Source organism: Eupeodes corollae, chromosome 2 (genome assembly GCF_945859685.1).
Source record: "Eupeodes corollae chromosome 2, idEupCoro1.1, whole genome shotgun sequence".
Taxonomy (NCBI): Eukaryota; Metazoa; Arthropoda; class Insecta; order Diptera; family Syrphidae; genus Eupeodes; species Eupeodes corollae.
This window is the reverse complement of record NC_079148.1, coordinates 22,762,098-22,775,682: the sequence shown is the minus strand read 5'-3', so window position 1 is coordinate 22,775,682 and position 13,585 is coordinate 22,762,098. Positions and strand designations below refer to the sequence as shown.

The 13,585-nt window shown below is 34.4% G+C and overlaps 1 protein-coding gene across 2 annotated transcripts in view; it reads right to left on the bottom strand.

The window, feature by feature from the left end:
* Positions 1 to 13,585, bottom strand: part of LOC129945553 (pleckstrin homology-like domain family B member 1) — a 126,414-nt gene that overhangs the window by 31,677 nt on the left and 81,152 nt on the right. For both annotated transcript variants that reach the window (XM_056055365.1, XM_056055364.1), the window contains exons 2-6: positions 5,354 to 5,468; positions 3,476 to 5,250; positions 3,212 to 3,411; positions 2,099 to 3,135; positions 1,913 to 2,018 (exon numbers count right to left, since the gene is read on the bottom strand). In XM_056055365.1, coding sequence (XP_055911340.1) covers positions 1,913 to 2,018; positions 2,099 to 3,135; positions 3,212 to 3,411; positions 3,476 to 5,250; positions 5,354 to 5,468 — 3,233 coding nt within the window. The remainder of the gene's footprint in view (positions 1 to 1,912; positions 2,019 to 2,098; positions 3,136 to 3,211; positions 3,412 to 3,475; positions 5,251 to 5,353; positions 5,469 to 13,585) is intronic.

The window sequence follows — 13,585 nt, the reverse complement described above, 5'->3', positions numbered from 1 at the left end:
CAACACATCCTCAACAATTTGTGAGTTCGCTCTCATACAATCGAGTGTTTGCTCATCTTTTTGCATATCAAAACAAGAACTTTTTTACAGAGACCTTTGGTCGAGAGATAGATCTCAACACTTTGAGTTCGAACTCACAGCTTGAGATCGATCTCGGTCTCTGTATTTTGTTGCATAACACTCTAAGAAAGTTCTCAGAGTAAAGACCTTGAATTCATCTTTTTGCATATAACCCAGTATCAGTTCCTTGTTTCGTTTGTCTAAAAAGATTGTCTATAAACAAAAAGTACAAATAAAAACAACATCTATCGTGGATGCCAATATGCTGACAATTGCCTATTTCGACCAAACTTTGTTACAATAATAATTTTATCCTGAGACAATGAAATACTAGGCAAAAGCTTTTTGTTTTCTTATTCAAATTAAGGGTTTAGGGAATTTTGTTCGAGTTTGAATCATCATTATTCTTTTTTACATTTTAGGTGAAATGAGAGTATTTTCTACAAAGAGTTGTGAAGCACTGAGTCAGGTAACGTACATATTTTAAATATAAGGCAGCTTCAATTTTTAAATTTAATAATAATTGAGCTTCAAAAAGTAATTTTTTAAAAGGACTTATTAATAAATCTTGGTTGTTAAAAATGTTCACTATTTCACTTCTTTCACTATTATAATAGATAGTTTTAAGTACTTTCGAAATATAGTCGCCAACCGTATCAGGAAATCTGAGGCTGCTGTTGGGATGTTTCCCAATGTTTGGAAAAACCACCCTATAAGCGTGAAGACAAAGCTACGACTGTTCCGCTCAAACGAATCAGTACTGTATTACGGTTGCAATACCTGGAAAAAAACAGCAACGATTACCAAGAATCTGCAGAGCTTCATTAATAGATCTCTATGAAACATCTTACGGACTTTCTGTCCCAATGGTATATTTAATGAAGATCTGTATAGGAACCCATTGACACTGTTATACGAAGGCGCAAGTTGTAGTGGATTGGACACACGCTTCAAAAAGGTAATGACAGGCAATGCAGTGAAATCCATTCACTCAAGAACGCAGAAGAGTCGGTAGACCGAGAAACCTTTCAAGAAGAACAGAGAAGAGATTAAGGAAGACATAGAGGGATCTCAAACACATTGCCGGAAACAGCACACAATGGCACGAAGGAGAAGTTGAGGCTTTATGTACCGCTAGGGATCCCCACGGGCTTTATAGGTCTAAGAACCAGTAAGTAATAGCTAAGCCTGATCTTTTATATGACGAGAAATGCGTATTTTTGTTGGAAAGCCTATTTCATCTTTCTCTTGACAGTTATTTTATCTTTAAAAACCATCAGTTAAAGCTATGTTCAAAAAACTGATTGTTACCGTAATGGTTAGTACGTAGGACTGTCAAACTTGAGGCCTTGGGTTCAATTCCTGCCTGTGCAACAAAAGTTTTTGCATGGGGACTGCCTCTTACGAGGAATTGAAAAATCCTCCAAGAGTAATTCTTGTCATGAAAAAAAAACTTTCAATTTAACCGTTCGAATGCAGCATATAAGCTGTAGGTCCCCTCCATCCCTACAATTGCTAGCACACAGGAATGGTTAAGAGTTGTAAGTCAATAGGCCCTGGTTCACTACAGACTGCTGCGCCACCTAATTTATTTATTTTTTAAACTTTTATGCAAAAGTTGTATCCTTGAAATCTATGAGATAAGTTATTATACAAAAAAGTGTACCATAAATCCAACACGTCCTGAATTATTAACAAACCTATTTGTGAATTATTTGTTTTGGGTGCATCTGTCGATTCATATAAGCTTATCGATATCGACAGTTATGATTTGCTAATAACCAACATACAAAATAAAATAATTTGAATGATACTTAAACATTACTTATTCAGCACTTTTGTAAATACTTACTCTAAACTAGTACTCAACATAGACAAATACTGTGCACGTGCTTCATCATGACTTTTCTTTTTCAAATCGACCATTTTTTGTCTTGCATGTTCAATAACATGGCATCCTGCAACAACAACAAAGAAATCGAGATTGATAATTCAATGACAATAGAAATATACTATTTTTTTTTAATTAACTACTAACCTTGCTGTGCCAGCAATAACTGTCGATTTCTCTCAATTTCTTTAATACTGTCAAATATCTTATTACTGGCTCCTTTGGTTGAAATTGGTGCATCTGAAGTCACCTTTGAAATTCTATCGATATCATCCTGTGATGGAATTCTTCGCTCCAATGGATTAACCTCAAAATCATCACTACCAAGCGATAGATTAAAATTGACTCGTTCACCTGTCTGCTCCTGTTCTCCATTTACATTGTATTTAAGTTTTAATAATGGATCCTCTTCTTCTTTGTGCAATCGACGAACAACTTGTTCTTCAACCGATGGCGAATCTTGAGAACTCTTATAAGGCTGCCTAGGGGGGAGAGCGGGTGCATCGTTGATATAATCATCTTTTATGTCAACAACTTCTAGTTTCCTCTTGGGTGTGCTTGTTGCTGGCTGTTGTGATGGCAATTCAATTTTATTGTTATAGAACATATTCTCGTTAACACTCTTTGACATAATGTCTTCTGGATGGCGTTTTGGACAGAGAATTTCTGCTGATCCGAACAGAGATTGCGACATTATTCCATGTTGATTATCGGCCGGTGACATTTCGCTCTCATCATCTTCCTCGTCGTCATCATCGTCATTGTCATCATCATCATCGTCATTTTCAGATGATGGATCCGATTGCCCGTTGAGTTCTCCAGTTATTTCCGTTATATTGGCTTCTACTGTTCGTAATTCTTCTTTGTATTCCCGTAATTCATTTATCAATGATAATAAGTTATTTTTTAAAGTTTGAGCTTCGGTACAGGCATCGTTGCGATTAGCAGAGTCAGAGTTCTCCAATTGTCGCATTTTATTTCGTTGTTCATCAATTTGTGAGGACAAATCTTTTTGTTCCATATGGAGTTCTTCTCGGTATGCTTGCCATTCGGACTCTTCTTCCAGATACTGGAATTCCAAATCTTCAAATGTTTTACGATCGTTCTCGAGTGATTCGTAACACTTATTGAATTCTTCATTTAAACAATCGTCAGAGGGTTTCACTTTAAGCATTGTTTTCAGTCTTTAAAATAAAAAGAAGACAAATTCATTGAAATTGAAATTGAAATTTGAGCAAAGATTATTTTAAGAAAACTCACCTTTTTACTTGGTCTTGTTTTATAGCAATTGATTGCTTTAGCTTAGCCTGTTGATTTTCTTCCATGACACGTGTGGCATTTCTTTGTGCTTCTAATCGATGAATTTTTGTTTGCAGCAAAGTGAAGGATTTTTCTAGTTTCCCAAGATTGTCCTTGGTGGATAAGAGTTCAGCTGATCCAATAGATTTCTCCATGTCCATCTGAAAAGAGATATTTATCTGAATGTTATACTAGGACTAGAACAAAAAAGTAAAAAAAACTTACGCTTCTTAAAGAGTTTTCCTCCTGCAGTCGCAACTCTCCTATTTCTGCCCTGAGCATTAGAATGTTAGCTTGCAATTCTTTACGAGTTCTCTTAAGCTTTTCCAGATTAATGTCTGAGCCATTCGAATCCGCTACAGGAACTTTTACATTAGTCTTAAGGTTTCGAACAGCAGGAACTGGCTTCTCCTTGTCTTTTTTATCAAAGCTCAGATTTAAAGTCAAATTATTGATGTTCTTATTCGCTCTTTTGGGAGTTGAACTGAAACCAACTTTAGACGATGATGTTGGACTGGCTAATCGACTTTTATCTTGTATGGCCTCCATTTCCATTTTCAGCTTATCCTCAAAAGTTTGTATCAATTGTTCATAATCTGATGTCGAGTGACTTGTCTGCGGTTTTTGTTGAACTTGAAACACCGAAGAACCATTAAAACTGCTTTCCTTTTTGGGTGACATGCAAGTGGTTCGTATTTTTGTTCTTGGGCTTTGTGGTACATACTTTCCGACGATAACATTCTCATAGCCCGACTTTGGGGAACCAATGCACGAACCACTTGATGGAGTCCCACCCCCGCTGCCACTCCCACCACCAATTTCTACCCTTCGATCGCCTATGAGTCGAACATTCTCATACCCAGAACTCGATTTGGATTTGTCGGGAAAGAAAACTTTTGAATGCCCTCCTGCATGTTGAGGGCTTAAATCATAGAATGGTCCTTTCTTTTCCCGCGGCAGAGACCCATTTGTTTTAATACGATTCTGAACTATGGGTGAAGAGGTAATACTCGAATTCTGGCGTTCGTACTCAGTACAAATCTTAAGAATCTCCTCCAGGCGTTCATTTTCCTGCGCCGATATATTCTGCTGTGATGAGTTATGTGCTGTCAACGAATCATAGGTAACACTATGATACGATGACGACGAATTGTTGATTTCAGTATTAACACCATTCATTGGAAATAGTTGCAAGCCACCATATGTTTTGGGATACTTATCATATGGTGTAGTGTTTCTACTATTACTCGATAGATTATTATTTACTTTAGCCAGAATCTCATTGCCACCAGCACTTCCACCATTTATACTTGGCGAAGAACTATTATGGTTGCTGTTGTTATGGTGCTGGTGCTGCTGTTGTTGATGTTGATGTTGTTGTAGAAAACTTGTAGCTGGAATGTTTACATAGTTGTTCATTTTTTGATTTTTTTCGTTGCGATGATTCTCAGCGAGATTCTTTGCAAAATTTGCATATTTCGGACCTAGTACATCTTTAGCTGGTGTGTTAACTGTTATCGAATCGGCTGTGAAAACTTTCGGACATGTCAGACCATTTATGTCGATGTTTTGAATGAGTTTTGATTCTTTCGGATGAATTTTCGATTCGTAGAATGCTTCGATTTGGGCTTCTTCAGAGCCACCACTACCACCATTGCTGCTGCTATTACTTCGGCCCGAATTGCGACGCGGAACTTGGGTGAAGTCAATTTGTGGCATTGAGATTCTTTCGTTGCTGCCCATTGCTGAACGTATTAGTTGGGCTTCGGCGGGATTATTGAAACGCAAATAATTCGAATTGCCAATTGTAATCATTGCGCCTTGTGTGAGATTTGTTTCGCCATCGAGTTTTGTTCCATCGATTAGGACTCTAGCTTCACTTTCTGGAACGATGGTCACTTCATTTTCTTCACTACGATAAATCGTACAATGGACCGGGCGCACCCCAGATCCGTTTAGAGAGACACTGCATGTAGGCGATGAACCTATTGTCATATCACCTAAAAAATAAAACAAAAATAATTTATTACAATGTTCAAAAAATTGGTAATGGTTGGAAATTTGTATGGAACAGTTGACAGTTCTTCTCATACGAATACTCACCAATGGGTATGTAATGTATTGTAACTGCCGTACTCAATCGGCCACCACCAAGGCTCACTAAGTGCGGATCATTAGCAGCAACTCTTAATGATGGATCTTTCTTTTTTAATGACATCTGGAATACAGAAAAAAAATATATTATTAAATATTAAAATAAAAGTACTCGTATGTGGAGTTTGTAATAATTAATTAAATTAATATATGTGCACTGGTGACAATGATATAAGTCGTACAAATTCGATCATTTGTTCCAAGATAAGGTTTACAATTTTTATATAAACAAACAAATTTAATGACGAATTAAAAGTCACTTATTAATATTTTTTCCAGGTTACTTAAAAACTGAGTCCCAACACTTGAGTCCTTTTGAATTATTTTTTGAAAACTTTGAGATTGAGAATAAGAAAATGGAGCTCAGTGTCCTATTTTTCGATTAGTCAAACCGACTAGGAAACTATTAACTGGCTACTTGTACAATTTCGAGAAACATGTAAAATTAAACTCACTTTATTTGATGTTTTAGAATAATTCACAAGTTTAATACTTTTTTTTCTGAACATTTCTTTTTATTTATAAGCTTATATAATTTGTATCAAAGAAAAGGCTTTAAAAACACACTACACCAAGATTGCGTGAGAGGAGGATAATCATCAATATCACAACTTATGAATTCCTAAGCTTAAGGAAGCTGTCATGTAAAACTTCAGTCAAGTATTTAACTTTAAATGAGTTCAATCTTCTCACTATTAACATGTGATGGTTACATTAAATAATAACGTTAAAGTACTGAACTAATATTTAATTGTTTAAATAAATTATAGGTTTGGGATAAAGGCAAACAATCCTTGTCGATATTTTTACTTTTTGTGAGCACAGAAAATCTTATAAAAACAGATCGAACTCAGAGATCAATAAAAGTGTCCCTCAAGATTCAACAACAATATCCTAAGAAGTTAGAGTTGTGACTGCACAACACGGGCACAAAAGGACGAAGGTTAATCGTCGATATGGTTGGTTTCTGTGCATTAGGGGAAATCCTCTTAAAAAATTCCAATTCTGACCTGCACGTGCCATCCATATGCAGGGGTATAATAGGTTGTACTTAATCGTTATGGTTTTCACGGTGTTATGGACCGTATATAGAGATGGAATAGAATACGTTGTCCACCTCACAAGAGCAAGACACTATGTTACACCGTAGCAGTTGTGGGACAAAATATAACAGCTGCAATTTATTAAGAAATTAAATATGCTGTAATACATGGGAGAGAAGTGGAAAGAGCAGATGCATGATGTAGTGCATTTTTGAAATAACAGACAAATAAATTTATGTTATAAATGAAATAACCTACATATAGTGTCTATTTTGAACATAGGCAATTTCTTTAATTCATTAATGAAAGTGGGGGTGAAATAGTTTTTCTTTTTTATTTTTGTATTTTACTTGAGAAAGTAGCTTCTTATTGTGTGTGAATGTTTGGAATGTTATGTTAAATAACAAGAAAAGTTGGATATTTGCCGAGTTACGAGTTAAAAGGGATTTTTATAAATTGTGATTAAGGGGGAATGCTATCAAACTAGATACTACTTGTTAATTCACCAGGAAACGGGTGACGACGACGATGGCTCAGTCTTACAAAAGCAAAAGTATAATTAATTGGACTATGTCCAAAATTTTGTATCTTTTAGTTTCTACAAGTCTGGATTAGTCTGTGTTGATTGAAGTGAAAAACTTGTAGATTTTTACTTTCGCTTTTTTCAGATTGATTTTTTTCAGACTCTGGTTTCATATCAAGATGTCGGGATCATTAAAATTCTTTAAAAAAATTTGTAATTATAACTAAATAACACACCATTTTTTGCTTTTCACTGATTTACATATATTTTTTAGCTGCATTTTAGTATTTAATAAAATAAAATCAAGTCCCAATTTCACTTAATGTACAGAGGAGGAATTCCTCATGTTTTTTACAAATGACCACAACTTTTTAGTGCCTTTGGGACATTGCAGTATTTCTTGCCGTAATTTTTGGTCATGTATTTAAATATGTATTCTCATACTCTTATGTATACTATTAACAGATTTCAGTAACAGTAATAGGCTTTTCACACCAAGTCCGAAACCGGTTTTCGCGAAATTTTCGGTTTTGGTAAAAAACCTACATCGAAAACTCAAGTTTTCCCATACATTTTTGGTAAACCACTTAAACTAGTAGCAATTCAAAGTAGAACGAAACCAACAAACTTTTCGAAACATTCAGCGCTCAAATTAATGTAAGCAAAACAGCGCTTTTAAGGAAAAAGCCAAAGAGATAGTCATGGAGAAATTGCAGCCCATCATAAAAGCATCAGTGATCGGTCTGGATGAGTGTGATTTTGGTACAAATCTGAAACTAGGAATTGACCTTTTCTGCTCCGGCCATAACGACCTACATGAAATCGTTCAGAATCTTCTCAATCAATTGCTTGGCTAGCAGAAGCAATAGTCATAAGCTCAGTATTTTGGATTGAATTTGTTGTGAAAGAAGAAGAAAATGTTTTGAATAAAATTAATTTTAATTGAATTGTTGTGAATTGTTCGGACTGCTTGAAGTGAACAAAGAGGATAGCTGCAGCCAGGCTTGTAGTTCTTGTTGGTTCATATCGGGAGCCCATTCCGCCCGTTCCCAGAACTTCAGTTGAAAATCATAATAATCAATTTGAGTTGATTAAAATTCATTTTATTTTCACAAATAATTTGAGAAGAACAAAACTTTTCACTCACAAATTTTTAAATCAATACAAAATTTGACAGCTGGTGTTAAATAAATTTAAATGCCAAATGAAAACGTGTAAATGTTCGGTGTGAACAATTTTCGGGTTTTCGAAAACTTTTTGCTAAAAACCCGGTTTTGAGTTTTTCTTTACACCTTTTCAGCCTTTTCACAGGCTTTAAGATCATTATATATTTAGTTGCCTTTTTCGTCGTGAACTAAAAAAGAGTCATTACATCATTTATCATTAGCAGTTGACAAACTTGTTTCATTTCTTCTGACACTCGATCGAGTGGATCCTCCTGACACTAATAAGAAGAAAAATAATAAATTTAAATCCAACATTTTCGATAGATAAAGATAAATTTGTTTACGAGGTCGAAGCTGTTTCGGAGACGGTGGTTTGTTATCGGCTGTTATTTCATCTGCATTGTCAGATGTTAGTTCGTTTAATAAGCTACTTGTGTTCATTGCTTCACTGTTGCCCATATCATCTCCACCTATCTAAATTTTTGCTGTCCGTCAATGCTTTGGGTTATTCTATCTGGGCACGTATTTGATTAACGTGTCGTTTAATAGGTCTTTTTATTCAAAACGTCACAATCGACAGACGTAACTTTGAGGTAGTCAAGGACTTCGTCTACCTAGGCTCCGCTGTAAACGCAGAAAACAACACCAGCGCTGAGATCAAACGCAAAATAACTCTTGTTAACCGCTGTTTCTTTGGACTAAGAAAGCAATTGAGTGGTAAAGTCCTCTCTCGAGGGACCAAAGTGTTGCTATAGACCCTTATCATCCCCGTCCTGCTATACCGTGCAGAAACATGGACTAGAACAAAAGCGGATAAAAGCACCTTGAGTCGGTTCGAGAGAAAAGTTTTTCGTGTGATCTACGGTCCCGTATGCATCGAAGGCGAGTGGAGGAGAGCTGTAGGGTCTGTACAGCGATGTAGACTTAGCCAGATGGGTAAAAGTCCAACGACTAAGATGGCTGGGTCACGTAGAGCGCATGAAAACCAAAGCTCCGGCCCGGAAAGTCTTCGAATTCACACCCACAGGACAGCGCAGTAGAGGAAGACCGCCGATCAGGTGGCGCGCACAAGTGGAAGGTGACCTCACCCAACTTGGAGCGCGAAACTGGAGACATCTAGCTAGGGACCGAGCTAGATGGAGAAGTTTGTTGGGTGAGGCCCTAATTCACACAGGATTGTGGCGCCACCTTAAGTAAGTAAGTTAATAGGTCTTTTGTTATGAATTATGATACATTTATAATTACGTAGGCCAAGTTGCTTCTGTACAGTAGCTTTTGTCCAACTGGAATTGTTAGGATTAGTATAGGCGCGAATATAAACATTTTGATTTTGATCTATCTTGAATTCAACATTTCGTTTGCCTTTATGATTCTTTGTACACGTATATTGATTATTTTGTATAGCATCCTTAATAATCAGAGGCTTTAACAAGCTAAATATTGTTTCGCCGGTGTTTCATTAGTTTTACTATGTTAAGAATTACGATAATCAAACAGAAATGGGTTGATAATATTATCGAGTTCATCAGAACTATTATATTTTAAGCTTGCGTATATAGACTTTTTTTTAACAATTTTACAAATATTTCCGCCTGTCGGTTTATAGCGGGATGCCCTGGCGCCGTAAGAACGTGTTTAGTTGTAATTCAAAAAATTTTTGAATTCAACTGAAATGAATTGTGAACCATTATCTGTAACGATAACATCCACCAATTTTAGAATTTGCACTTTTGGTTATGAAAACCTCGACCCATTTCGAAAATGAAGCAATGACGACTAAAAGTTGAAAACCTTCAATAGGACCGGCGAAATCAAGATGTATTCTCTTCCAAGGCGAATCAGTTGGTGTCCACGGTAACAAATAACTTTTCTCCGGGTTAGATTGTGTCAATTGACATGCATGACAATTTGTTACCAATTCTTCAATCTCATTATACAATTTAGGCCACCAAATGTATGATCTGGCTAAAGATTTGGTTTTAACCATGCCCAAGTGAGATCTATTGAGTTCAACCAATATCTTATTACGCATTTTCGAAGGAACTATGGTTCTATACCCTAAGATAGACGTTATAGTGTTAAATTTAGTAATGAGTGTTCAAGTTCATTTGTTGTGAATTCTGGTGTCCCCCAGGGTAGTCACCTTGATCCTATTCTATTTGTTTTATTTATAAATGACTTGGTTTCGATCATACAAAATTCGTCCGTGATAATACAAGGCTGATGACATTCAAATAAATAAAAATTAACTCTGACATTTTAAATTTATAATCGCATCTTTCAATATACTCGTAGAAGTAACTACATACTTTGTCTTGAAAAGTGTGGAATACTATCAAATTGTTTTATTTTTAACCTTAAGATGCTCTTGTCTTTGGCCCTTCAGTTTTTTTTCAGTTCACCCGAGACCAGTGATGGGATTTCTACCACTTTTATTTGTTTCTGAAATTCTACCACCTCCAACTCAAAATCTACCACCTTTTACCATTCGCTGGTTATAAAAATAATTTTTCTGTTATATTATTTTATTGCTGTATTGACTTATTGAAAAATCGTTGAGGGACAGGAGTTTGTCAAACTCGGTGGCTTTCTTTAGAAATGGTATATAGAGCAGTGGAATTCCTTATTTGATTTTTTTCATTTTAAGTTCATTTCAAGAGCCTAATCCTAAGGCTACCAGTATTTTCATTTTTTTTTAGAAAATATAAACAAATTATTTTTTTTTTTTTTTCAATAAAATAAAATTAAAAATCGTGAAAACTATTTGCCGTACTCTCAAATGTAGTTTGGGTTACATTTTGAAGAATATATACTAGTAAATGAAATTGATGAACATAAAATCATGGAATTAAGAAAAGTTATGTGCAGCTATTATGTGGAATTATGTGTACAAATTCAACAACGGTTTACTTTTTTAATGATAAAGTTAATGTATTAAATTATTTAGATCCCAAAAAAGTAAATCCTGGAACAATGCCAACAGTTGAGTGGAGCAAACTCATAGGCGAGTTTAAAATAATAGAAAGTTTCAAGAATGATGACATTGTACAACAGGGGATTTTTCTTAAAAATTTTAAAGACGGTATGGGATCTCTAATTTTCGAAAACCTGTCATTGTACATGTTACAACTTTGTTGTTTACCAAATAGTAGCGCAGCAGCTGAACGTTAGTTTTTACAACTCAACACTATCAAAATAGATAAAAGAAACAAATTGAACACAACTGTACTCAACATTTTAGCTGCAAGAGAAATTTTAGGCAGTGGGAACATTTTGATCCCTCAGAGGTGTTGTTTAAATATGCTTCGAAATATCAATTCAAAGATGGTTCTTGTATAAAATAATTATGTTATCGGTTGTGAGCAAGATTAAAATGAATTTGAATGGACTGATTTTGTTTTGTTTTTTTTTACCACCTTTTTTGTGTGGTAGTAAATACACTTTGATTTTTCCAAGTCCCATCACTGCCCCAGACACATTTCATTGTTTTAAAATCAAATAATTTGTATGTGTTTATTATGGAGAATAAATTTTTTCTACAATTTGTATGATATTGCGTGAATTTCTTCATTAATTGAATTAATTAAAAGACATAATTTCGATGCTTGGAGTCCGAATTTAGCCCACAGCACATGTTTTTTATTTAATTCAAAAAATTGGCCTGGATTGGATGGTAAAAAAAAAACAAGCAAAACGAGCAAAAACTCATAGTGCTTCCACCAAAATCCTTAACTATCATCTCCGTGTGGGTTCGAACTTAAAGTTCCTATTATTTGTTCCATCGCTATACCTTTTTTTAAGTGTAGAAAAGGGAACTGAACTGTCAAAAAGATGTGTTTCTTATTCTGCTTAGACACACAAAGTGCTAAGATTTCTTTTTTTTTTCAACAAGATCTAGCTAGGAAACTGTTCTATAAGCTGAGTAAGGCGCCAGTTATAGCTATTATTGGTTTTTATCATTGAAAACAAACATTGGAATTTTTTTGGCAGGTCGTTTATAGCTTTTAGTAAAAATTTCTGTCATTAAAAAAAATTTCCTGACAGAAAGCTGTCATTGGAATTGTGTGAAATTGGAACACAAATCAGTGGAACTATTTGTTTCACTTTTGAACATAAAAGTATCAGCTGTTCAGGAAAATGAATTTCCGTCCGGAAAATAGAAAAATTAATTTTTAAAGAGAAATAAATGCGTAATTACACTTTTTTTCTTAAAAAAATTCTTTGTGTGATGTCCGATCGATCCGTACATAATTTTCATTTCTAATTCAAAAAAAATTCCGAATTGATTTTAATGAAATATGTAACTGGCGCCTAACTTTTGAACTTGTGCTCCTGCACTTGCATTGTGTGATTTTCCAAATGTAAAGCGAATTCACAAACCATAAACAAAACGACCATTAAAAATTGTCCGCATACAAGAGGTTCCCGCTAATAGAGCTTTCACTGTATCTGTCAATATCATTTACTTGAGTACCACTTATCAGACAACTTAAGCACACACATTATAAATCTCGAATTTTTGAATAGTTTCGTTTTAATTTTTGATTTCAAAAAAACTAAATTTACTTATAGTATTTATTCCAGCACTATTTTGTTTAGAGTAATGATTTCATTTATTTATTTATATTTCTATGTCTAGTTAATTATTCTCCTTTATAAACCACAAGTTAAGCTTACACGTGAAATTATTATAAAATAAATGCAATCTTTCAGTTTCTATAAAAATTACAATTTCACTTTCATTTGTGGCGATTAAATAACAACTAATATTCTTTTTTATTTTCACAAATGAAATGGAACTGATGGAAGTTTAATTGAGATTGAGAGTTTATTAATCATCCGAAAAAATTACTACTATCTGATTACATTTTATTGAATGGCAAAAGGGGTTTGTGTAGATTAAAAAAAAAAGAAAACATTTTGTAACATCGACTTTGTGAGAGTTTATTTGTTTATAGTTTTAAAAAGTAGAGATAACAGATGAGCAGCAAACTTAAATTACTTAATTCAGTATGACTTTTATAAATAAAATGTTGATAAGATAAAGATAAAGTTTATCACTTTTTTAGATAAGTTGTTGAAGTTGAGCAAAAAAGTTATCATGAATTTGATTTTTCTTTACAGAAGTGTATTTACGTATAGTACATCCCCTAAAAAAGACGTATTCTATTTGTCTATAAGGAAAAACTAATTCAGTGGTGCAAGACTGTCAGCCTGTTATAAGCCTAGTCGAGTAAAACATGTGTATCATATATTGTAGGGTAAATCAGGATTAGGTATCAGACACCTTAGCAAAGCGTTAGTTCCATATTTTTGAATACAAAATTTGGGTTTGCATTAAATGTTGAGTTGATAAATTACATTACTTGCAAGACCTTAATCTGGATAGTCAGTATAAATACAGGGTTTGCCCATAAATCGTTCCAATTTTATACTAAAAAAATAGAAA